Genomic DNA, 25345 nt, shown 5'->3' on the forward strand with positions numbered 1-25345 from the left:
ATGATCCAGTGACAGGATGTCTTACTGTACAATAGCAATGCCAAATGCAATTAGTCTTTATGAAGAACACTACAATGACTTCTCATATTTACCTTCCAGACATGAAGTCCAACAGCATACAGAGGAGTACTTTTTGAAATCACATTTCTTGAGTGGCTCCTGTATGTGCCATCATGAGTTTGTGGCCTTTGCATAAGTGCCAGATACACCTCACTTTGCTCCCTAACAAGCAACCAGAACTTAGGATTGTCAGTAAAACTGACATTATTACGGGATCCTCCTGCAGTCTGACCTTTGACCCAGGAACCGTACAATTGTTGAGTGTGGAGCAATGGACAATCTGCAACACAAGAAATTCACATGTAGGTACCATAAAACAAATACAGCGAAATGTGTACTAATAAGAAAATGTGGAGTGGGTGAGGTGAGCAAATTCAGACTACAATACTCATCTGGTGCCCGTTTCTGTGACAAGCAAAAATAAACAATTCCAGACAACATGTGAAATCAATCAGTAAGGACTCTAGTGCTACTTAGTAAACAGTGCAACAAATCTGTGTTCTCTATTGCAGTAAGATTTCACAGAGCTCTTCATATGCAGGCTGGGTAAGCGTACTTTATGTGCTGCACAACATGCCCCTCCTCTGCTTGATGCATTAGCAATTGGTTTCACCTCCAAGCTAGACTTGACTTCCTGGTGGCTAGTTGAAATATCTTACTGAAACTTTGATACATCAGGAAACAGAACGGAGTTTAAAAGAGGATTAAGTTTGGGACTACCAAACCTATATTACAAATAATTCTGCAAAAATAGGTTTTCACAGATCACCAACAAACATGAATGGGGTGAATTCAACTACTATGCCTGTATAAAAACAAACCAAAAAACATTAAGTAGTCCATCTATTGTATGCCAAGGTTTTATTTTTCACACGAATGTACCTTCAATGTCCCACCTCCCCTTTGCTTGCCTTCATCTGATCAATTTTTGCAGATCAGCACGAGTCCTGCTGATGAAGAAAAAAAAAATTCTCAGCCCTAAACATTAAGCTGGCTATAGATGGATCAAAATTCCTCCGGTTCAGCAGGGACTAGCTGAATTTCGATCCATCTATAGACAAACTGGTTGTACAGGAGCTTATCTCTCAATTGACCTCTGTACAACCAGTTTGTTGGAAAAGTTTTGCTTGATCAGTGTTGCCAGCTAAAGCGGACGTTCTGATGAATGTATTCGGACAGGCAGGGGAACTCTCCCCGCTGTCAGAACAAATACAATTGCTCCACACGTGGGATTCCTCCATCAACCTAAAACAGGGGTGCTCAACCTGTGGCCCGCGGCCCACATTTGGCCCTCGCAGCCCTCTGATGTGGCACTTTCAGAAAGTTGACCACAGCTGCAAGATATAAGAATAACCCACAGGTGCACTGCGCTGCACCAGCAGTGCTGCTAAACTGCAGTGCATCAGTGTGAAAGCAGCCTTATAAAGGGGCTCAGGACAGTAAGGGCTTGTTTACATTTGAGGTTTAGGTGGCAGTAAAACCCCACAGTTGAGACGTGTTTTTATGTTTTTACCCCCCCCCCCATCCACTGGTGGAGTTTAGGAGTCACAATGGTGTCCCCGACCCATGCTCTGGGAGCCTGTGTGGCCCTCCTGTCACATTCTGTTTTACACTTGGACAGGAGGGGCGGCACGTACAGGAACCTATCCTTTTCCTCCTGCAACTGCTGAAAGCCAGCTTCTCCTCCTCTCCCTCCTACCCACATTCAGTGGCCGCAGGAGGGAAAAAAATGTTAATTATGCTATTCAAAATAAAAACATTGAACCATTTCATTTCATTGTGGCCTGTGGCTGGTTACCAATTCACTTAAGTGGCCCTCACTTTTCAAAAGGTTGAGCATCCCCGACCTAAAATGTGTGGATGAGGAAATAGATTAATTTTCTTTGGTTCAACCTACTGGTTGGCCTGGCTTACTCTGTAAAGTCAGCAGAGTTTTGGCAGGTTTATGAATTCAAATATCTACCCTCAGTAGAATCCTTCTCTAACCACCTCAATACCGGGCACTTCCCCTCCCCCCCCCCCCCCCCCCCTTTCCTGCCCAGGCCAATTTTCAGCTTTCAGCACTGTCAGACTTTGAATGATAATTAGTCATGCAACACTACCCTTATGAGATTGTTATTTTTTTTAAACAGATAGAGCTTTCTTTTGGTGGTATTTAATCACCACTGGGTTTTTTATTTTTTTGCACTATAAATAAAAAATACACCGCAAATGTTGAAGAAAAAAAAAAAAAAAAAAAAAAAAAAAAAGTGTGTTTTTTTTAGTTTCTGTTATAAAATTTTGCAAATAAGTCAATTTTCTTTATACATTTTAATCAAAATTTATACTGCTACATTTCTTTGGTAAGAATAACCCAAATCTGTGTGAACATTATAGAAAGTCTACAAGCTATGGTACCATTAATTGAAAATTGATCACACCTGATGTACTGAGGGCCTATCTCATTTCTTAAAGCCCCAACATGCCAGGACACTACAAATACCTCCAAAATTACCCCTCTTTGGAAAGTAGACAGTCTGGAGGTATTTAGTTTTTTGAAGTTGTAATTGTTTTCCACATTTTTTTGGAAAATGAAGAAATTAAATAAAATGTGTTTTTTTTTTCCCACAAAAATGTCATCTTATCTCACATGCAGCATAGGCATACTTGCAATTACACTCCAAAACACATTCTTCTACTTCTCCTGAGTATGGCGATACCACGTGTGAAACTTTTTTACAGCCTAGCTACAAAGAGATGCCCAACATCCAAGGAGAACCTTGAGGCGTTATCCACTTTAAGACCAGGCCGCCTTCTGACACTTTTTGTTTGGAAGTAAAAATCAGTAATTTTGCTAGGAGCTTAGAACCTCCAAACATTAAATATTTTTTAGCAGAGGCCCAGGAGAATAAAATGGTGGGTTCTGCACATTTCTATACCACACAGTATTTGCGCAGCACGTTATCAAATGCAATTTTAGACACTGATCCAAAAATACACTTAAATACACTTTAATAAATTATAATGCACACAATACCCAATTTTTTTTGTCAAATATAAAATATGGTGTTGGGCCGAGTAAACAGATACCAAAAATGTCACGGTTTAAAATTGTACACTCTTGTGAAATGTTGCCAAACTTCTGTATTTAAAAATCTCCATAAGCAACAATTTAAAAGCATTTACAGGGGACCAGTTTAGAGTTACAGAGGAGGTCTGGTGGTTGAATTATTTCTCTCACTCTGATGATCGTGACAATACCCCACATGTGTGGTGTGATTGCCGTTTACGTATACGTACAGGACCAACATGTGCGTTCAGCTTTGCATGTGAGCATGGGGGGGGGGGGGGGGGGTGGTTGTGAAATGGGGGTGCTTGAAATTTTTTTAAACTATTTATTGGTGGAACACTGGTACACTGACAGATGTTTTTGTGCACTTGTACACTCTGACAGATGTTTATTGTCCACCGGCGGACACCAACAGATGTTGAACTGGAACAATACTGCAATGTTTTTGTACACTGGTACACTATGACAGATGTTTTGTGCACTGTGACACTGGTGCAGATGTTGATGTGACACTGGTACAAGGACAGGGACAGATGGTGCTTGGTGTACTATGTGGGGATGGCTGCAATCTGTGTGTGCTCTGCATAGCTGAACTCTACAATCCTCAGTCATGCAGAGAGCGGTCACAGGCTGCAGCATCCCCCTCTTTCCCTCACTCTCTCTCTCTCTCTGACACAGAGACACATGTCTCTATTTACACTGAGTGAGGGACACAGCCACCACAGAATGCAAGTGTACAATCCAAACGCACACGTTCCTGCGTTAAACATGGCTGTGTGTATAAGTGGGTGCTGCAGCAACCGTCGGCTGGAACCAAACAGAATCAGCAAGGGAGAATGTCACCAGCACACAGAGGATCACCAATATGGTTCCAAACGTTTTAATGAACAATCACATAGTTACAGCACGGCAATGTTTCGGAGTCTCCCAGGACCCCTTCGTTACATGCCTGATGAAGGGGTCCTGCGAGACTCCAAAATGTTGCCTTGCTGTAACTATGTGGTCTTTCATTAAAACGTTTGGACCCATATTGGTGATCCTCTGTGTGCTGGTGACATTCTCCCTTACAGCCACCACAGAATCACACCGCTGCTTGGTCCTGAGGCCACGCGAGGTGCAAATTCTGAGAGGACATTCAGGAACGTCCATTCAGAACGAGGAAAACTACAACCCGGCTGTTTATGAGCAGTGGCCAGGTGGGAAGTGGTTAATAAACCACTTCAACATGTGTCAATTGCTACAGTTGTTATAAAAAAAAAAAAAAAAAAAAAAATGATCATTCTAATTAATGTTGGGTTCCCCTGTAAGGGAAAGACTGTTACGTGGCTATCACTTTGGGGAAAATATAACCTGACACCTGTTAGAATATCTGCACCATGGACATTCTATAATCACATTAGCTCACCTGTCCATATGCTTTGGATGTGCTCCATCTCATCCACTGGAAATGACATAATAACTTCGTTAAACTCTTGCAGAAATTCTTCTTTCTCTACCCAGAATTCTCCATCTTGAAGACCACAAAGAAACTTAGCACTTTCTGACTTGTCCATTAAGGCCCATTTATCACCTCTGAATAAAAAGGCAGAGTAAAGAACTTTAGAAATTCACACAGGAGGGTTCAGAGGTAGGTAGAAAAGGAATTAGTTTGGGGTGCACAGGAGAGCAAGGAGGGGATATACAGAGCTACGGAAGGTGGGTGCAAAGATGAGTAGAGGTGGCATGTAGAGTTAAGGTGGGGGGTGGTTGTAGTGGAGAGAATGGGGGAGGTTTGAGGTTAGAAGTTAATAGGGAAATGTAGAATGCAAAGGTGTACTGACGGGGTGGATAAAGATGTACGCCCCATGTAGCACATTAATTTCAATGGGCTGCTATATGTGCTAGAAAGCCACAGCACCATGAGTTTTGGTGCATGTAAAAACGTGCAGCTGCATGAGGGTGTCATTGTCATGGCATGGTTTGTGTATCTGCTACAGGGCAGCACTTTTCTGTGGTGTCAGGAAAGCGATTTAGCATTTTTGTGAACACATGCTAAATGTCTCAATTACATTGGTGGTCAGTGTATATCTTCTCATTACATTGGGACATGGTGTAGAATCCTTTCATTCACATTAGTGGTCAGTGTGAATGCCCCCTTACATTGTTGGTCAGTGTAAATCCCTCTTTATATTGGTGGTCACTGTGAATCTCCTATTACATGAGCGGTCATTGTAGATCCCCTTTACATGATGGCCAGTGCAGAAACTCTTCTTAATATTGGTAGTTGATTAAAAAAATCCTAACATTTGTGGTCAGTGTCGAATCCTACCTTACAATATAACGGGAGACAATACAGCAACAATACAGTTCAATACAAGAGGGATAGGAGGGCCCTGCTCTTTGGAGCTTATAATCTAGGAGGGAGGGGCCCTGCTTCTTGGAGCATTGGTTGTTCATGTAAAATCCTACATTACAATATGGTCTACAGTACAATATGGTCTTCAGCGCTTTTAGGAGGTGGAGATGTCATGCAGCAGGCAACACCCAAATTACAGTCCTCTGACTCACCCAAGCAGACAAACTGAGAGCAGATAAGTTTCTTGCAATAATGGTGCACTGGATTCACTAGACAATAGGTAACACCACACAGGTACGCGCTGCCCTCTTTAGACATGCATTGGTGCCATTAATTGTTAATGGCACCTCCACGCATGTGGCAAACGTGGGTGCATTCATGGCCCCCAAACCATATGGTACCACAGTACCATGTGGTTTGGTGCAGCGCAATTTTAAAAATCATGCCGTCTTAATATTTGTGCATTCCCGCACATTTGGCACTCCACTGAAATGAATGTGCTTTCAAGAATGCGCAAATCCATGCATGCAAATGCACTTCTGGTGTGAACCAGCCCATAGCAGGACTGCATGTGAACACACAGAGGCACAGACAAGAATACAGGCTAGGAGTGCACAGGTGCTGATAACGAGAGGCTGACTGATGCTCACACAGAAACACACTGCTGCAGAGAAATGACTGAAGTGTAGCGGGAGACATGGTGGTGAAGAAAGAATTGATGCTGGCAGGAGTACACAGGGTAACCAAACAAGACACAAACTGGGGAACACTGGAATCACATGGCTGGATGCAGGCTAGGACATGCTGGATACACTGATGACAGTGGGAAACATGGGGGATCATTGGAAGCACACAGGACCTGGGTACAGACTAGGATGGACAACTGAAACACTCAAAGTCATGGAAATAACACTGGGAGGCAAAGGGAACCACTTAAAAAGTTGCAAGGTAGCACAGGGGGTCCAACTGCTAGTGTGTGGACATGTGGCTGAAGCAGCAAGGAGCGGGCACCGGCCCCTTTATGCTTGGCCACAAACTGGCTGAGGTGTTAGCAGACACTGATTGGCTGCATGCCAGTAGCCTCATACAGGGGAGAAATCCTACACTGGAGCATAGAAGAGGTGAGTGTAATATGTTTACCTTATAAAAAGTATTTAATGCATTTCTTTCCTTATAGTGAAACTTTACCCGTAACAACTTGATAAAAAGAAAAAAAAAAAAAAAAAAAAAAAAAAGACAAAAACCACACACATTCCACATTTATAATTCTGCTACCAAAATTAGTGTGTGCTGAAAACTGCCTCCAACATTGCTCCCATTTCTTCTTGCCAGAGGCTGCCATTTTGGTAAAGCCCTGAGTCCCTGAACAGCAATAATTCTTTAAGCTATCAGCAGATCAGGCTCTACAAATGTGTACAGCAGGGTGAGACAGTGTATTAAATATTGGATGAAGCGCTCTGCTATAATAGTGCTATATACAAAAATCAAAATATTATACACATATGTAAAAGTGACTAGTGCTTAAATAATGTGTTAAAATTATCTAAAAAATTCATATGAGACCAGTCTGCCCCCAAGTGGCTAAAACTGGTTATACATGTGCACACACAACAAAATAGAAGGTGACCAAGTGCTTAAGTACATAAATAGTGTCTTAATAAATATAATAAAAATAAAAATCACAGTGAATAATCTTAAAAAGTGCCAAGTGTTTAAATAACAATCAATATACATATAGTATAATCACGTGCAAAAAAAAAAAAAAAAAAAAAAAAAAAACATGCGATCACTCTTCTGTGAAAATATATAAGTGCTTCTTCATTCAAATAGTGCTCAGACCAAAGCATCACTCCAGTAAATCAATCCTAAATATCCAGAGTGCCTCCTCACCTCCAACATTCGACCCCTAGGAGGTCACAAATCATTTATTTAAATGATGTTCCAAAAACGACACCAGGATAGAACTTGCCCCACGATTCAAAATCTCAATATATACGATGCCTCAGCCATATGTCCATGGATCATGGAAGATTTAAGCACAAAGAGAGATCTCCATAGCGCAATATGTAATTTTATTATAAAGAAAAAACAGATTGAAAACTCACATGCTCTTAGAAGTATACAAGCGGTTCCCCCATATCCTATGGGTGTAATAGGAAATCATGTTTGCCGAAAACATCATTTAAATAAATGATTTGTGACCTCCTAGGGGTCGAATGTTGGAGGTGAGGAGGCACTCTGGATATTTAGGATTGATTCACTGGAGTGAAACTTTGGTCTGAGCACTATTTGAATGAAGAAGCACTTATATATTTTCACAGAAGAGTGATAGCATGGTTTTTTTTGCACATGATTATACTATATGTATATTGTTATTTAAACACTTGGCACTTTTTAAGATTATTCACTGTGATTTTTATTTTTATTATATTAAGACACTATTTATGTACCGAATTTTCCAGCGTATAAGACAACCCCCTACTTTTCCTGCTAAAATGTAGTGTTTGGGCTATACTCGCCATATAAGACTACCCTTCTTCCAATGCACTCCAGTGGGAGGAATAGCGCCCCGCCGTCGGTGTCAGTGGGGGGAGAAATAGCGCCCCGCCGTCGGTGTCAGTGGGGGGAGGAATAGCGCCCCGCCGTCGGTGTCAGTGGGGGGAGGAATAGCGCCCCGCCGTCGGTGTCAGTGGGGGGAGGAATAGCGCCCCGCCGTCGGTGTCAGTGGGGGGAGGAATAGCGCCCCGCCGTCGGTGTCAGTGGGGGGAGGAATAGCGCCCCGCCGTCGGTGTCAGTGGGGGGAGGAATAGCGCCCCGCCGTCGGTGTCAGTGGGGGGAGGAATAGCGCCCCGCCGTCGGTGTCAGTGGGGGGGAGGAATAGCGCCCCGCCGTCGGTGTCAGTGGGGGGGAGGAATAGCGCCCCGCCGTCGGTGTCAGTGGGGGGAGGAATAGCGCCCCGCCGTCGGTGTCAGTGGGGGGAGGAATAGCGCCCCGCCGTCGGTGTCAGTGGGGGGAGGAATAGCGCCCCGCCGTCGGTGTCAGTGGGGGGAGGAATAGCGCCCCGCCGTCGGTGTCAGTGGGGGGAGGAATAGCGCCCCGCCGTCGGTGTCAGTGGGGGGAGGAATAGCGCCCCGCCGTCGGTGTCAGTGGGGGGAGGAATAGCGCCCCGCCGTCGGTGTCAGTGGGGGGAGGAATAGCGCCCCGCCGTCGGTGTCAGTGGGGGGAGGAATAGCGCCCCGCCGTCGGTGTCAGTGGGGGGAGGAATAGCGCCCCGCCGTCGGTGTCAGTGGGGGGAGGAATAGCGCCCCGCCGTCGGTGTCAGTGGGGGGAGGAATAGCGCCCCGCCGTCGGTGTCAGTGGGGGGAGGAATAGCGCCCCGCCGTCGGTGTCAGTGGGGGGAGGAATAGCGCCCCGCCGTCGGTGTCAGTGGGGGGAGGAATAGCGCCCCATCGTCGGTGTCAGTGGGGGGAGGAATAGTGCCCCATCGTTGGTGTCAGTGTCACCAATGATGGGGCACTATTCCTCCCACTGACACCAATTACACTTGCTGACCGATGTTCTAGTATGGTGCTACTGCAGCCAGCATATGTGGTTGCAGCAACACCTCTACACTGCACACTTACCGGCCGCTCCTTCACTCGATTTTTGCGGGGCCGCTCAGCTCCGCCCCTTCACCGGTGATTGGCCGCCTGTGTGCCTTTCCTGAGCTACAGTTCTGGCAGCCAATCACCGGTGAGGAGGCGGAGCCGAGCAGCCTTGCGAACATCCAGTGGCCGAACTGAAGGAGCAGGAAGGAGATTCCTGGACCGGATCGTCGTGGGACCGGATCCAGGTAAGAAACAGCAGCCCCTGCCCACCCCTGTACTTAGTGTCCCTTCCGATGGAAGGGGGGGGGGGCGGCGGTGGCACCGCCCCCCTAAAAAGTGTCAGTATGCCGTATACCGGCGTATAAGACGACCCCCGACTTTTGAGAGGACTTTCAAGGGGTAAAAAGTCGTCTTATACGCCGGAAAATACGGTACTTAAGCACTTGGTCACTTTCTATTTTGTTGTGTGTGCACATGTATAACCAGTTTTAGCCACTTGGGGGCAGACTGGTCTTATATGAATTTTTTATATAATTTTAACACAAATATTATTTAAGCACTAGTCACTTTTACATATGTGTATAATATTTTGATTTTTGTATATAGCACTATTATAGCAGAGCACTTCATCCAATATTTGATATTTATTTTGTGTGTCCCATGGTATATGATAGCAGCTAGCTATATTTAGGGAGACTGTGGAGCACAGGAGGATATTTTTATTTGTCTATGAGACAGTGTATTACTAGATTTTAAACAGACTAGGCACTTATTTTAATGTTTTACATACTCATAGCTGCAAAAAATTGACCAAACTGAAGTGATCTGGCAGGTCTTAAATTTTCTGACTTTGACAGTTACAAATCGCAGGACAAGTCGCACCCCATTGCTGGCAATGGAACCATTCAAACTGGTGTGACTCCAACATTTTCAGATTCGCCCAGAGTTTGAAAATAGTTACTGCACTATTTTCAGCGATTTCAGGTGCAATCTACATAGACATCTGTGCATGAAGTCGCACAGATGTCAGGTAAGTTGCACCTGAAACCGCACTGACCTGCAGCTTTGAAATCGTGCAACTTCAAGTGAAGTAGCACAATTTCAAAGTCGTATTCAGTGTGAACCAGGGCTAACAGTTCCACTGTAATAAAAATTTGCAATTGCTACTTACTTCCTCCCCCATGCTCCACTCCAGCAGCTTCGTCCCCAAGGATTATGCACACGTATTAAAATCAACTCCTGCCCATAATTTGTGACTCCTTGCTGGATATCTGTGATTGTGAAGGCATGAAATTCACCTAAATCTCCAGCACCTAAAATATAGATTGAGATAATGCCATATTAAAAAATTACAAACAGAAGAATTATATTTTTGTGCTTAATGTAAGGCCTGTTTCACATGAGCACCAGCTTCTTTAAGAGCAGTGTGAACAGCAAGCTTGGGCAAAGCATTTGCAGAGCTTTCAGCACGCTTTATTAAAGCTTTTAAAAGTACCATTCAACTCCAGTTTGTAAATGTTGAACACAGATCTTAATGGGAGTGTTGATTTCCACTTTAAAGCAAGCCGCTAGCAGGCTTCCAACAAGCTTCAGGAAGGGCTGAAGCCTGCTGGCAGATTGTTTAAAGTGGAAATCAGAGCTCCCATTAACATCTGTGTTCATCATTTACAAACTGGAGTTGAATGGTACTTTTAAAATCTTTAATAAAGCTTGCTGAAAGCTCTGCAAATGCTTTGTCAAAGCTTGCTGTTCACACCGCTCTTATACAAGTTGAAGCCCATGTGAAACAGGCCTAAAATCCCAACTCCAATGAAGGACACAAAGTCTTTCAACTGTGGGTTCTACTGCTGCCTACTGGAGGAGTGAACACACCAAACTAACGAAAAAATATAAGCCAGTTCAAAACCTGGCATCAGACAAGACCACAGCCTCAACCTGGTAGCAGAGCCAGCCGACCCCACCCCCTGCTCAGCGTCAATGATAGTGTGTGCCATGTGCAACAGCAGTATGTAGTGTCTGTGTTAGTCTAGGTTCACACCTAAGCAGTTTGCAGAAACGCACTACAGTTCATTTAACATGATTTCCTATGGGAAACATTCACATCTCTGCATTTTCACCAGGTGTGTTTTTTGGAAAGGGTCAGGGACTTTAAATGCAAGATGTTGCGTTTTGGTTCAAGAGAATTCAATGGAGACCCTGCAGAAATGCATGTAGTGCAATTTTATGTGTTTTTGACACGTTTTGCATTTTAATTTGCCCAGCAACAGATTGACAAAAGAAAAAAAAGCAAAACTCATCAAAACACGTCAAAAACGCAAAGTACAAAACAAGCACTGCAAAAACGGATCAAAACGCAAACTGCATAGGTGTGAATCCAGCCTTAAGCAGCATGTAGAGAAAGTGCAATGAACATTATGCAGTGCAGGGGTGTGAGCAGCAAGAAATGGCAATGCATAACTGAGAAATGTGGCACCAGAGCTTGATTCAAGATAGCAGCATGGGAGGACAGCAAAGTAAGGAGAACTTTGCCTGCAATACAAAAATGAACTCCATGGACTAATACGGAAGTTTTTTTTGTTTTTTATACATAAGTGTTATGTATGTTAAATTTCATTACTGATAGGTTGGATGGAGTTCCTCTTTAAAGTGGCAGTAAAGTCTTGTTTGTTTATTTATACCTACAAGTAAGCCTATAACAAGGCTTGCCTATAGGTACAGTATATATCTTCTAGGCGTGCACCATTTAGGAGACATTTACTTTAGCAGCATTGGTGATGTCACTGGCGCATGTACACTTGCTCTCAATGGATGGTATGCCATCCATTGAGAGAGCCATGAAGTGGATAAGACTCCTGCGTGCATGGACAGGAGTGACATCATCGCAGCTCAGCCAGTCAAACGGGCCGCATCCTGCAAACCCATAAGGAAGACAAAGTAAAAAGGGAAGCCCCGGGGAGCCATGACAGCACTCTACTGGAGGGCTTTGTTTTCAGGTATGTCTTTCATAATGTTCTAGTATGCGATGCATACTAGCACATTATGCTTTGAACTTGCAAGGGGAAGATTAATTTGTTTTATTTTTTGCGGTTTACTACTGCTTTAAACTGTCAAGTGCAGCTACTGTACATAAATACAGGAAACTGTGACTATTTAGCGGTGTGAGATGTGCATGTGGGAATATTTCTACACTCTCTGAAATGGTATACAGCTCATAGTTGTCAAGTTCTGTGCTAGTAAATAGGCTGTTCACACTTTAAAATAATCTAGGAATATCTTGCCATCACCCTAAAGGGTATAGAAATGGACAGACTACACAGTCAGTGGAAAAGCCAAAGTTATACATAGGGATGAGTTTGAAAGAAAAGACAAGTGTGGAAGGGCCCTTAAAAAGGCACAAAAAAGTAAGAATGCAGTAAACCAATTCATAGACTTCTCTCCTACCTTCTTTACTGTGCAGCACAGAACAACTTATTGCACAACGATCCTTCAGGTCCAACATTCTGCAAAGCATTTTCTTCCGGATGCTGATCTCTGCATCTTCTAAGGACCATCTTTCTACCAACCCACCAGTCAGATCTACCAAAGCATCAACAACTTGACCTGCCCACAGAGACTCATAGGAGCCATGTAACCTGCCAATACATAAAATAAACATATGAAATAAAATGTGCTTGCTAAAAGGTGTGTTAAGTATATGTGTACAGATCTACACCACAAGCGAGCGCTTTCTAAAGGACTTTGTTTCATCAGATACAGCTGACTTCTCAGCCCAAACAGCCATACCTAGAATGGTGTATAGGTCTTTGGTTTGACATATTACCTGGACTTTGTCCATTAAATGTCACTTAAGAAGGACTCACCAGTGGTCCTGTCAATTTGTCTATCGCAGTTGATGGTTGACACTTGTTGCTACTAATGTCATTCACTTTTCTGAAGCAAACTAAGTTGGGGTGCTGTGGAGACTCTTTATCACCACAAATTACACAATATAATGCTGTGATAGCCATGGGGAGTCATAAGCTCTGCTGTTGTTTGATGTTTCTCAGCAGGTTCTCAAATTGTATTCTTTACTTAAAGGAGACCTGTATAAATAAAAGTGTATGAGTTGCCATTTCTGCACTCTTATTCAATAAATGTTAGTTGCCTGGCTTCCCCATGGACCCAATGGCTTCCCTACTTTTAGGGTCACTGACTCAGAAGAAGTAAGCAGACTAAAATGTATTACGTTGCTAGAAGATAGAAGCACGAGGGGCACATCACACTGAAGGTAAGTAACATTCTTTGTGATAATTCTGGATTATTTTTATTTAGTTGGTAAAATTAAAAGGGGCCTTGTCCCCGGCTCTCTGTTAAGGATTGGCAACTTTGGGGAACGGGGGGTGGGATGGGTCACATAAATTTGACAGGTACCCATCCCCACTTCCACTGCAATCGCCTAGGTCGGTCATCCATCCTCCCCCCCCCCTCCCTCTCCATAGTCTTCTGGGACACATGACAAGTCTCAGAAGGGAACATTCACAAAAAGTGCAGCACCCGACTGTGAAGCTGCAATCTGTCATAGCCAGATGCCCACAGTGAAGAAGCCAACGCCAGGGACACAGGACGGCCGGTGAACCCAGCTGCAGTGAGAACACCGCTGCATCGAGGAACAGGTGAATGTGCTTTTTAAAAGTCAAGTTTTTGTAGCTGCTGACTTTTATTTTAATTTAAACTTTGACTGGAGCTCTGCTTTAACAGTTTAAAGACATAAGTGTTAAGCGTTGTCACCCTAGAAGTATAGGATAACTCATTCCCTCCATATTTCATTATAGGGGGGGGGGGGGGTTCTGTACTTCTCAGAGTGCTGGGAGCCATGGTAACTGATGACTGCAGCACATGCAGAGAACACGGAAGTTATCAACTCACAACATATTTGCCAGAATCAACAGGTATTTGTTTGCACGTATCAAGCATTTATAACTATAAAATTCAGTGGTGCCGAGGGGAACCAAATTATGTTATCAAATCCAGATATCTTATTTTACAGCACTGCAAGGATTTGGCCCCACTCTTCTCTGCTACATTTGAAGCACTGCAGCTTGGTGAAGGCCTGTCCAAGCCTGTGATTAGATATTAACGATGCATCAACCCACTGGTGAGATAATTCAAGCTATACACTGCGCAATTTTCTCTCAATTAGCCCATAGACTTAACGGGAGAAAAAAAAAAAAAAAAAATCGATTCCCCCATCCACACTAAACAGCATGGATGGAGAAAATGCCACTGCCAGCTAATGCTTTCAGCAGTCACAGCACCCACAGCTGCCTAAATACAGTTGTGCTGCTGAACACTGACTGAATATAAAAAAGGTACGGTCACTTTTTGGCCCATAAGGTTATATCTGGCTCAGTCAAATTTTTTAATTTCTTTTGTTGAGCTAGATGGTGCTTGCAGGGCCACCCACAGATCAAATTCCAGCTGTCTTTGGTCTGCCTTCTTACATCAGTTGTCCCCTTTCACAGTGCACCCCTACATTAGATGTCCTCATCACCTTTTAGCGCCAGGCATAGAGAAGGTGAGAGCTGATAGGTGGAGCAGACTTCAGGTCTGGATGAAGAAGTTCCACTTCAATCCTCCTGTGTAGGGTGGGGCATTCACATGACATAATTATTAGGACTACGGACGTCCTAACAACTAATCACTGCAGAGTAGGGGATGGGGGACCTTTGCCAGGGACTGGCAGTCCACATACAACTGTCACTCAGTCTGGTTCCAGACCGCCCTCCACCATTTTGGGATGTCTATTATATAAAACATTCACCAAAGGGCGGACTGACCATTCAGGCACTCGGGCACTGCCCGAGGGCCTGGGGTCAGTAGGGGGCCCCATGAGATGACCCTGGTACCTTTTTATAGGCTTTTTTGGGTATGCTTTGAGTGTGGGCAAGGACACAGGGGCCCCATGATCCCCTATGGCCCTGGGGCCCCATAAGTTGTCAATCTGCCCCTGCATTCACCTATAACCTAGAAAATTTGCAATCAGATATCACATGACAGAAGAGCAATAACAAATATGGCATACTTGGCATATGCTTTCTCCAAGAGTGGAAGCCAGAACGCTCCCTGGTCTTGACAATGGGAGAAGCAGAGCTTTTGTCCCAAGCATGGTAAGCAGTCATCAATGGTCACCTCCACCCAATATCCAAATTGCCAAAATCTGCAAGTAAATCGTCCTGTGTATCCAGGTTTATTCCATGTACACTGTCCTGTGGGAAACACCTTTGGAGAAGAAAACAGCTGAAGATCAGAAAGCATATTCTGGAATGGGAACAAACATAAAACAGGTGATGTACATTATTAACAGCTTCGGCACTAGAGCAATTTTTTAAATCTTTTGCACAAATGTGAATATCTGAATTTTTGGGTATAAAGCAAAAAGATAGTTGAATTTTTTTTTTCTTTATATCTTGCATGACATTTGTGCAACTATTTATCGAAGGCATATTTACAGGAAAATATATAATAATATTAATTTTCAGTGCAAACACACATATATGATAAGATACCCAATTTTTAGGTAAGATACCAGTATATAAGACAAGGTTCCATCCAGTAAATAGATACAAAACATGTCAAATCTTAAAATTGTGTGCGCCTGTGATATTGCAAAAGACTAGAGTACCCAAAAATTTCCATAGGCAACATACAGTTCATCTATTTGGAATAACCTGTGAGCTCAGGTGCTAGAATTATTGCTTTCACTCAGAAGTTCGCAACAACACCTCACATATGTGGTGTGATCTTGGTTTACAAACACCTCTATACCCCGGGCATGCGTTTGAGTGTGTGTGCATGGCAGATGGGATATCCGTTAATTATTTTTTAAATTGAATGTTGTTATCACAAGGAGTTAACATACAAGCATTGGGCAGGTGACAGGTACTCTTTATAGAAACATTTAATAGACCTCGATGTCTCCTTCCCTCCAAAGCATGGACTGTGCAGAGATCTACACAGTTACATGCTTTCTTAACTATATCTACCATGGAAAGACTGTTCTGAAACCGGAAGTGAAGTAATCCTTGTCACTTATGGTTTCATTTTATGCAGAAGAGAACGAAACAGATGCTGTTTGGTCTCCTACAGCGCCCACTATTTGGAAGCCCTCCAACGTGGTCACAGGCTCCAGGTAAGAGCAGGAGAGTCCGGGAACCATGTGGAGGGAGAAGGGACTGGCAGGGGGCCATATCGCCCACACTGGAATAGTGAACAGCAACTATACAGCCGCTGAATCACTTTTATCTTACAGCTGGTAACCAGCTATAAAAAAGAAACACATTGCTATTGCAGCCATCAGCTTGTGCTTACCCCTTTGCTTTTTAGACTTACTTAGTACATCCAAAGAGCTGAACAGATTAATAATAAGGTTAGTGAAATAATAAAAAATACTCCCGCGCTAAGCTGGATACCTATATATAAGCTGCTCACACTCGCCTTAACCACAAGGAAACATATAATACCAGAAAAAATTAGTGAAGCGCTAGCGTAACACACTATTCTAAATACCTGTATCAGAATACTCATATATATAACATACAATGAAAGCACAACGTCATGAATAAATAATCATATTATAATATACAGTGCATGTGCTCATTTAAATTGATGCTATGTGCAACAAGTCCATATAGATATTCAAGCTTTGGTGAAAAACCCACAAACTCTGTGAGGTGATCACAGTGCCACTCTATGTGCAAATAATCCACAGATGGCCAAGATGGCCCCACACCTCCTTATTGCGACCCTACGGGTCAACACGCTGTGTAGATAACCCACATGCACCAATCTAGGTATCATCAAGAATGGAATACTGGGATGAAAAAGCTTTACTCCTTTAGTTCCTATCTTCTCCTCTATCCAGGATACTCGACTCCACAAAAACATGTGTGTGTGTATATATATATATATATATATACATACATACATACATATACTCGGCTGTCCCAGGTCTCTGCCTTCTTATTGGCTGAGACAGCAAGTTGGAGCTATTGGCTCCCACTGCTGTCAATCACACCCAGTCAGGCAATGAGGAAAGAGGAGGCGGGGCCATGTTGCAGCTCCGTGTGTGTGTGTGTGAATGGACACATGGAGCAGCGGGTGCCCCATAGCAAGCTGCTTGCTGTGGGGGGCACCTGAGAGGAGGGAGCAGCCAGGAGAGTCTGTGGGGGACCTGAGGAGGATCCAGGCTGCTCTGTGCAAAACCACTACACAGAGCAGGTAAGTATAGACATGTTTGTTATTTTACTAAAAGAACAGAAAATTAAACTTTTAGAATCGCTTAACTGAGTTTGATTACCACTTTAACCAGCCACAGAACCTGTGTAATTGTTATGTGGTCGGTTTTAAAGGGATGAGGTGGTGACCCTAGCGGTACCTCACATTGCGGTGAAACATGCGCTTTCCCACAACATGGCAGTGTGTCCAGGGCCTACGACATACATGGAGCCTTGTACCTGGTGAAGAAGCTTTGTGGATTTCTGTAGAGCGAAGCAGGCAGATATAAACCAGCAGTCACCCAGTATCCCCTGCCTTCCCAATCCAAGCCTGGGGTCTTCTGTGAACAGACGAGGGGACGGCCAGACCTCCTAAGAGAGGGAAGACACAACAACACCCACTGAGCAATCACTTCATCCAGATACAGGAGGACACTGACTGAGGGAGGGGCTCACCTGGGGTCTCAGCCATGTAATGCGCTCACACAGAGGGGACAGAGGGGTACCCCCTCTCCGGACTAAGGAGGACACACACGGGGGGAAATCGGGGTCCACAAAGAGCCCCGAGGTGGGAGGCGGCATGTCACCTGCAGGAAGTCAGCGTATGGCATCTCCATCAGGCCCCCCTCACCAATACACACGATAACGGGGTGACCTGGAGGAGAGGCCACTGACACTGCATGACCCCGAGCACAGGGGACACACAACCCGGGACGTCCCCCAACACACCGCTTCTTGTATCACACAGCACGTCCCCCATCCCACTCTGCATCCACCAGGCACCCCGCCGCCAACCAATCACAAAGCTTCACACACAAGCCTGGATGATAGATGAACTAGTATTGGACTGGGCGCTGCGGCTGTGGATTGGCTGCCGCTCACACGTGGGCGTGCCTCTGCTGTAACCCTTGTGTGCCATCTCCCTGCAGTCAACTGTTATGTGTGAATGGTGACAGCCGCATGGAGTTTGGTGATGGGCTGTGATTGTAGTGATGGCTGGACATACTGTAGGCGTGTAGAACTTGGGGAGAATTTACTGCATGCTGATTACTCAGCTTCTGGCCTCTGTGGGGTTCATTGTGTCATAGTGCATGAAAGCCATGCCTCAATCTCAGCTGTGTCCGCTGTAGGAGTCAGCTGCACTGAATGTGCCTTTCTATTCCTTTGTTTCCTATTGCCCACTCCACCTTTCTTCTTCATGTTCCTCAGGGTCCAGGGTGTTCAGGGCTTACAGCAAGATCTGTGCCCCCTGGACTGCATCCACTATCTAGCCCCGTGGTGCCCAGCCTGTGGCCCATGGACCACATGTAGCCTTCTGGCACATTTTGTGCTGCCCTCTGGGCCACTACAAGTATTGATCTGTCTTTCCTTATTCTGTTGTAGCAACGAGCTGCAGCAATCTCATGTAATGTATCTTGAAACAGGTTATCAGTATCCAGCAACTCGTATATCATGGCCACGTTCTCCTGCAACATGTCTGCAGTCTCTGACCATCTCCTGTATCATGCCTGCAGTCTCTGACCATCTCCTGTATCGTGCCTGCAGTCTCTGACCATCTCCTGTATCGTGTCTGCAGTCTCTAACCATCTCTTGCATCGTGTCTTCAGTCTCTGATCATTTCTTGTATCGTGTCTCCAGTCTCTGACCATCTCTTGTATCGTGTCTCCAGTCTCTGACCATCTCTTGTATCGTGTCTCCAGTCTCTGACCATCTCTTGTATCGTGTCTCCAGTCTCTGACCATCTCTTGTATCGTGTCTCCAGTCTCTGACCATCTCTTGTATCGTGTCTCCAGTCTCTGACCATCTCTTGTATCGTGTCTCCAGTCTCTGACCATCTCTTGTATCGTGTCTCCAGTCTCTGACCATCTCTTGTATCGTGTCTCCAGTCTCTGACCATCTCTTGTATCGTGTCTCCAGCCTCTGACCATCATCGTGTCTCCAGTCTCTGACCATCTCCTGTATCATGCCTGCAGTCTCTGACCATCTCCTGTATCATGCCTGCAGTCTCTGACCATCTCCTGTATCATGCCTGCAGTCTCTGACCATCTCCTGTAACGTGTCTGCAGTCTCTGACCATCTCTTGCATCGTGTCTGCAGTCTCTGACCATCTCTTGCATCGTGTCTTCAGTCACTGATCATTTCTTGCATCATGCCTTCAGTCTCTGACCATCTCTTGTATCTTGCCTTCAGTCTCTGACCATCTCTTGTATCTTGTCTCCAGTCTCTGACCATCTCTTGTATCTTGTCTCCAGTCTCTGACCATCTCTTGTATCGTGTCTCCAGTCTCTGACCATCTCTTGTATCGTGTCTCCAGTCTCTGACCATCTCTTGTATCGTGTCTCCAGTCTCTGACCATCTCTTGTATCGTGTCTCCAGTCTCTGACCATCTCTTGTATCGTGTCTCCAGTCTCTGACCATCTCTTGTATCGTGTCTCCAGTCTCTGACCATCTCTTGTATCGTGTCTCCAGTCTCTGACCATCTCTTGTATCGTGTCTCAAGTCTCTGACCATCTCTTGTATCGTGTCTCAAGTCTCTGACCATCTCTTGTATCGTGTCTCAAGTCTCTGACCATCTCTTGTATCGTGTCTTCAGTGTCTGACCATCTTTTGTATCGTGTCTTCAGTCTCTGACCATCTCTTGTATCGTGTCTTCAGTCTCTGACCATCTCTTGTATCGTGTCTTCAGTCTTTGATCATCTCTTGTATCGTGTCTTCAGTCTCTGACCATCTCTTGCATTGTGTCTGCAGTCTCTGACCATCTCCTGTATTGTGTCTGCAGTCTCTGACCATCTCTTGGATCATGTCTGCAGTCTCTGACCATCTTCTGTATTATGTCTGCAGTCTCAGAGCACTGTTGGGGCCATAATCCGGAAGTGGAAAGAACATCGTAAACCGGCCACGACCAGGTGCCCCTTGCAAGATTTCTAACACAGGAGTGAACAGAATTATCAGAAGAGTTGTCCAAGAGCCAATGACCACTTGCGGAGAGCTTCAGGAAGACCTGGAATTAGCAGGCACAATTATTCCAACGAAAACAATAAGTAATGCACTCAACCACCATGGCCTGTCTGCATGATCACCACGCAAGACTCCATTGCTGAAGAAAAAGCATGTTGAAGCTCGTTAAAGCTCCGTTCACACCAATCCATTTTTTAGTGCTTTTTGCAGAAACGCACTACCGTCCATTTAACATAATTTCCTATGGAACATGTTCACATCTACACTTTTTTGAGCTGCTGCGTTTTTGGAAAGGGTCAGTGACTTTTTTAAAAGCAAAAAGCAAACTTTTTGCTACAATAGTTCAATTGAGAATCTGCTGAAATGCATGGTAGTGCGTTTTTGCCGCATTTTGCATTTTTATTCTGCCCAACAACGAAAATAGTTCCACTTTAACAAAAAAAAAAAAAAAAAAAGTGAACAAAACACTAAATGCAGTAAAAACACGTCACAAATGCACCAGAAACGCAGAAAAATGTAGAAAAATGCAAAAAGAACTGCAAAATGGACAAAAAAGCAAACTGCATAGGTGTGAACGGAGCCTTAAAGTTTGCTGCACAACATTTAGGCTCCGTTAACACCTATGCATTTTTCTACATGCGTTTTTACAGTGTTTTGTTCAGCTCTTTTTTATTTTTTTGTTAAAGTGGATTTTTTTTTCGTTGCTGGGAAGAATAAAAATGCAAAATGCAAAACACAGCACCATGCATTTCAGCAGTTTCTCCATTGAACTCTCTTGTAGCAAAAAAAGTCCTTGACCCTTTCCAAAAATGCAGCCACTCAAAAAAACATAGCTGTGAGCATGTTCTATAGCAGTGGTGGGCAACCTTTTTTTTCAACTGAGCCAAATCTCGCCAAAACCACGATTTAAATTTATTTTGAGAGCCACATTTTTAAAACTGAAAATACATCCCCCATAGTAATTCATCCCCCATAGTAATTCATCCCCCATATAGTAATTCATCCCCCCCATAGTAATTCATCCCCCATATAGTAATTCATCCCCCATAGTAATTCATCCCCCATATAGTAATTCATCCCCCATATAGTAATTCATCCCCCATAGTAATTCATCCCCCATATAGTAATTCATCCCCCATAGTAATTCATCCCCCATATAGTAATTCATCCCCCATAGTAATTCATCCCCCATATAGTAATTCACCCCCCATATAGTAATTCATCCCCCATAGTAATTCATCCCCCATATAGTAATTCATCCCCCATATAGTAATTCATCCCCCATATAGTAATTCATCCCCCATAGTAATTCACCCCCCATATAGAATTCATCCCCCATATTAATTCATCCCCCATATTAAGTCCCCAAGTCCCCCCTGTGTCAATTCACTTACCTTTGCTCCGCGCGCTCCTCTCGCCGTGTTCCCGCGCCGTTCCGGTGTAGCATGAAAATCTGTCTCCTATGAGGATCTGTCCCCCTCGACGTATCTGTGCATGTGCCAGTTTCAGGCATTAGCAGCCGATCGGCGATCTCCGGCACATGCGCAGATACGTCGAGGGGGACAGATCCTCATAGGAGACAGATTTTCATGCTACACCGGTCTTCAGGGCGGACTGTGAGAGGAGCCTAGCGGGAGCCTAGCTCCGCGGGCCGAATTAAAAGGTCCGCCGGGCCGTAGCTTGCCCATTGCCTGTCACCTGGTGGGCAGTGTGCTCCGGAGCCGCAGCCAAGGTGAAAAAGAGCCGCATGCGGCTCTGGAGCCGCGGGTTGCCGACACCCGTTCTATAGGAAGGTACAAGTGAATAAAGGTGTTGCGCTGCTCATAACAAACAATATTGTGAAAATGAACCGTGAATAAATCAAAGGGGCAATCTCCAATGTGACTATAGTCCACACAAATGATTTAAAAAACTCTTCAAACATTCCAGAAAGAGAAGATGATTTCCCTACTGGTGACTGCACCCAGAATCCCAGTTCTGCAAATCATCAATACACGTGAATCAGCAGAGTGAACATAGAGGTCCAGGTGGACCCTCAGCTTCTCACATGGACCTGTATGTGAACACAGGTCAGATAGGCATCTCCCCTATTAGTGGTGCGTGATGATATGCGTGGGGAGGAGTCGGGTGACGTCAGCACTGCAACTCCCTTGTTTTTTTTTTTTCTCTCTGAATGGAGGAGAGAGATTCTCTCTCTCTCTCTCTCTCTCTCTCTCTCTCTCTCTCTCTCTCTCTCTCTCTCTCTCTCTCTCTCTCTCTCTCTCTCTCTCTCTCTCTCTCTCTCTCTCTCTCTCAAAAAGTAGATTGATTAAATAACTATATAGTAAAAAATAAAGAAGTAAATACCTAGATCAAGGTTTGATCTAGTTCAGTGCCAGGGTTAGTGTATGAGTCAAGGACAAAGGTCAGGATTTTTTTTTAATTGGTGTCAGTGTGTTTTAGGTAAAAAAACAAACCAAAATGCGCACTATTGTTTCTGGGCTGTAGTAGAGGTACAAATAACATACACATATATGGTATCGCTATGATCATCAAGAGCTGGAAAATTTATTTTGGGTTGGTCTTTGGTGGTAGGTTATGGTAGTACCAAGAAACACACAGCTAAATTTGAAAAAAATTATTATTTTTTTTTTACTATTTTGGGTCAGTTTTCCTTTGATAATAAAAAAAAGTCAGGAGATATCCATTATCATTTACCACCAAATGAAAGCCCAATTTGTCCTTAAAAAAAACAAGGTAGACTTCACCTGGATGTACAAAGTAGTTGTGATGAAATGTACAGTTTTACTAGCACTTCTCTAAGTTACCAAAGTTATTGTGCTTAAGTGTTAAGATTTGTTTTACTCTTAGGCACAAAGGGGTTAAAGCAGTATTGAATGCAAAAGCAAGTGTATCATATTGCAGCTTACCATTTCTTGGCTGTGATAGCTGTATTTAGTTTTCTTTTTAGGCTTTCTTTCCTTTATTTTCATTTGGTGACCCAGCCAGTGAGTCTGTTGTTTTAGAGTGTTGAGACAATCTATTTACCAATGAAAGGGGTGCTTATAATGATCAGATTTTATTAATTTATGTAAATCATTTATCCCAAAAGAAGAAAAACTGTTTGCTGTAACTGCTGTTTGAGCTGGAGTTTGGCTTCTGTTTGTTAGTGTATTTAAATCTGCTATTTCATCTAACAGTCCCTTCACCCTAGACCAGGGGTCTGCAACCTTTAAGATATAAAGAGCCACTTGGACCCGTTTTTGAAGGGAAAAAAAAGACTGGGAGCCGCAAAACCATTGCAACATTTGAAATTCATTAGTAATTCATCCCCCATAGTAATTCATCCCCCATATAGTAATTCATCCCCCATAGTAATTCATCCCCCATATAGTAATTCATCCCCCCTATAGTAATTCATTCCCCATTTAGTGTCAATTCACTTACCTTTGCTCCGCGCGTTCCTCTTGCCGTGTTCCCGCGCCGTTCTGGTCTTCAGGGCGGACTGTGAGAGGAGAGGAGTTTGTCACGCTGCCCCGCCTACATCCTGACAGCCAATGTTTGGAGGAGGGAGGGGAGCGGGCGCCCGGCACACAGAAGAGCCGCATTAAAATGTGGGAAGAGACGCGGCTTGCCGACCACTGAGCTACGGCAACCCTATTGCCTGTCACCTGGTGGGCAGTGTGCTCCGGAGCCGCAGCAAAGATGAAAAAGAGCCGCATGCGCCCTAGACTGACAATGCTGCTGTCCAAATGTTCCCCCTGTGATCCTTCATCCAAAGTGGGGGCACTCTAACACAGGAAGTGTAATACTGGCCAGATCAAAATATGAATGATCAGCAATTCAATGCTCATTTATAGTAATGGGCACTAGTTAGTATCGTCCCAAAGAATATAATCAATCAAAATATAGACAGGGAAAAATGGGACTTTCAAGATACCAAATCAGTGACCAATTGATAGCCTCAAAACACCACAGTGCATAAAAACCATACAAATTTATTTAAAAGTCTTAGAAAACCCAATTTAAAATGGTCAACATCAGAAAGTATACAGTCAGGTCCATAAATATTGGGACATCGACACAATTCTAACATTTTTGGCTCTATACACCACCACAATGGATTTGAAATGAAACAAACAAGATGTGCTTTAACTGCAGACTTTCAGCTTTAATTTGAGGGTATTTACATCCAAATCAGGTGAACGGTGTAGGAATTACAACAGTTTGCATATGTGCCTCCCACTTGTGAAGGGACCAAAAGTAATGGGACAATTGGCTTCTCAGCTGTTCCATGGCCAGGTGTGTGTTATTCCCTCATTATCCCAATTACAATGAGCAGATAAAAGGTCCAGAGTTCATTTCAAGTGTGCTATTTGCATTTGAGATCCAAAGAGCTGACACTATCAGTGAAGCAAGCCATCATTAGGCTGAAAAAACAAAACAAACCCATCAAAGAGATAGCAAAAACATTAGGCGTGGTCAAAACAACTGTTTGGAACATTCTTAAAAAGAAGGAATGCACCGGTGAGCTCAGCAACACCAAAAGACCTGGAAGACCCCGGAAAACAACTGTGGTGGATGACCGAAGAATTCTTTCGCTGGTGAAGAAAACACCCTTCACAACAGTTGGCCAGATCAAGAACACTCTCCAGGAGGTAGGTGTATGTGTGTCAAAGTCAACAATCAAGAGAAGACTTCACCAGAGTGAATACAGAGGGTTCACCACAAGATGTAAACCATTGGTGAGCCTCAAAAACAGGAAGGCCAGATTAGAGTTTGCCAAACGACATCTAAAAAAGCCTTCACAGTTCTGGATCAACATCCTATGGACAGATGAGACCAAGATCAACAAGGGAAAGAAGTGGAATGTTATGCAATGGCCAAGTCAATCACCTGACCTGAATCCGATTGAGCATGCATTTCACTTGCTGAAGACAAAACTGAAAGGAAAATGCCCCAAGAACAAGCAGGAACTGAAGACAGTTGCAGTAGAGGCCTGGCAGAGCATCACCAGGGATGAAACCCAGCGTCTGGTGATGTCTATGCGTTCCAGACTTCAGGCTGTAATTGACTGCAAAGGATTTGCAACCAAGTATTAAAAAGTGAAAGTTTGATTTATGAT

The 25345-nt window shown here is 44.0% G+C and overlaps 1 protein-coding gene across 1 annotated transcript in view; it reads right to left on the minus strand.

Moving 5' to 3' along the window:
• CAPN10 (calpain 10) overlaps window positions 1–18081 on the minus strand; it is a 40112-nt gene extending 22031 nt beyond the window's left edge. Inside the window, exons 1-7 of the mRNA XM_089685457.1 lie at window positions 17740–18081; window positions 17524–17655; window positions 15093–15289; window positions 12473–12663; window positions 10203–10344; window positions 4515–4681; window positions 93–340 (exon numbers count right to left, since the gene is read on the minus strand). Coding sequence (XP_089541583.1) covers window positions 93–340; window positions 4515–4681; window positions 10203–10344; window positions 12473–12663; window positions 15093–15289; window positions 17524–17655; window positions 17740–17865 — 1203 coding nt within the window. The 5' untranslated portion in view covers window positions 17866–18081. The remainder of the gene's footprint in view (window positions 1–92; window positions 341–4514; window positions 4682–10202; window positions 10345–12472; window positions 12664–15092; window positions 15290–17523; window positions 17656–17739) is intronic.
• Window positions 18082–25345: the final 7264 nt, after the last annotated feature.

This window comes from Staurois parvus, unplaced genomic scaffold (genome assembly GCF_062004578.1).
Source record: "Staurois parvus isolate SC_StPar_1 unplaced genomic scaffold, SC_StPar_1.0 ptg000376l, whole genome shotgun sequence".
NCBI lineage: Eukaryota > Metazoa > Chordata > Amphibia > Anura > Ranidae > Staurois > Staurois parvus.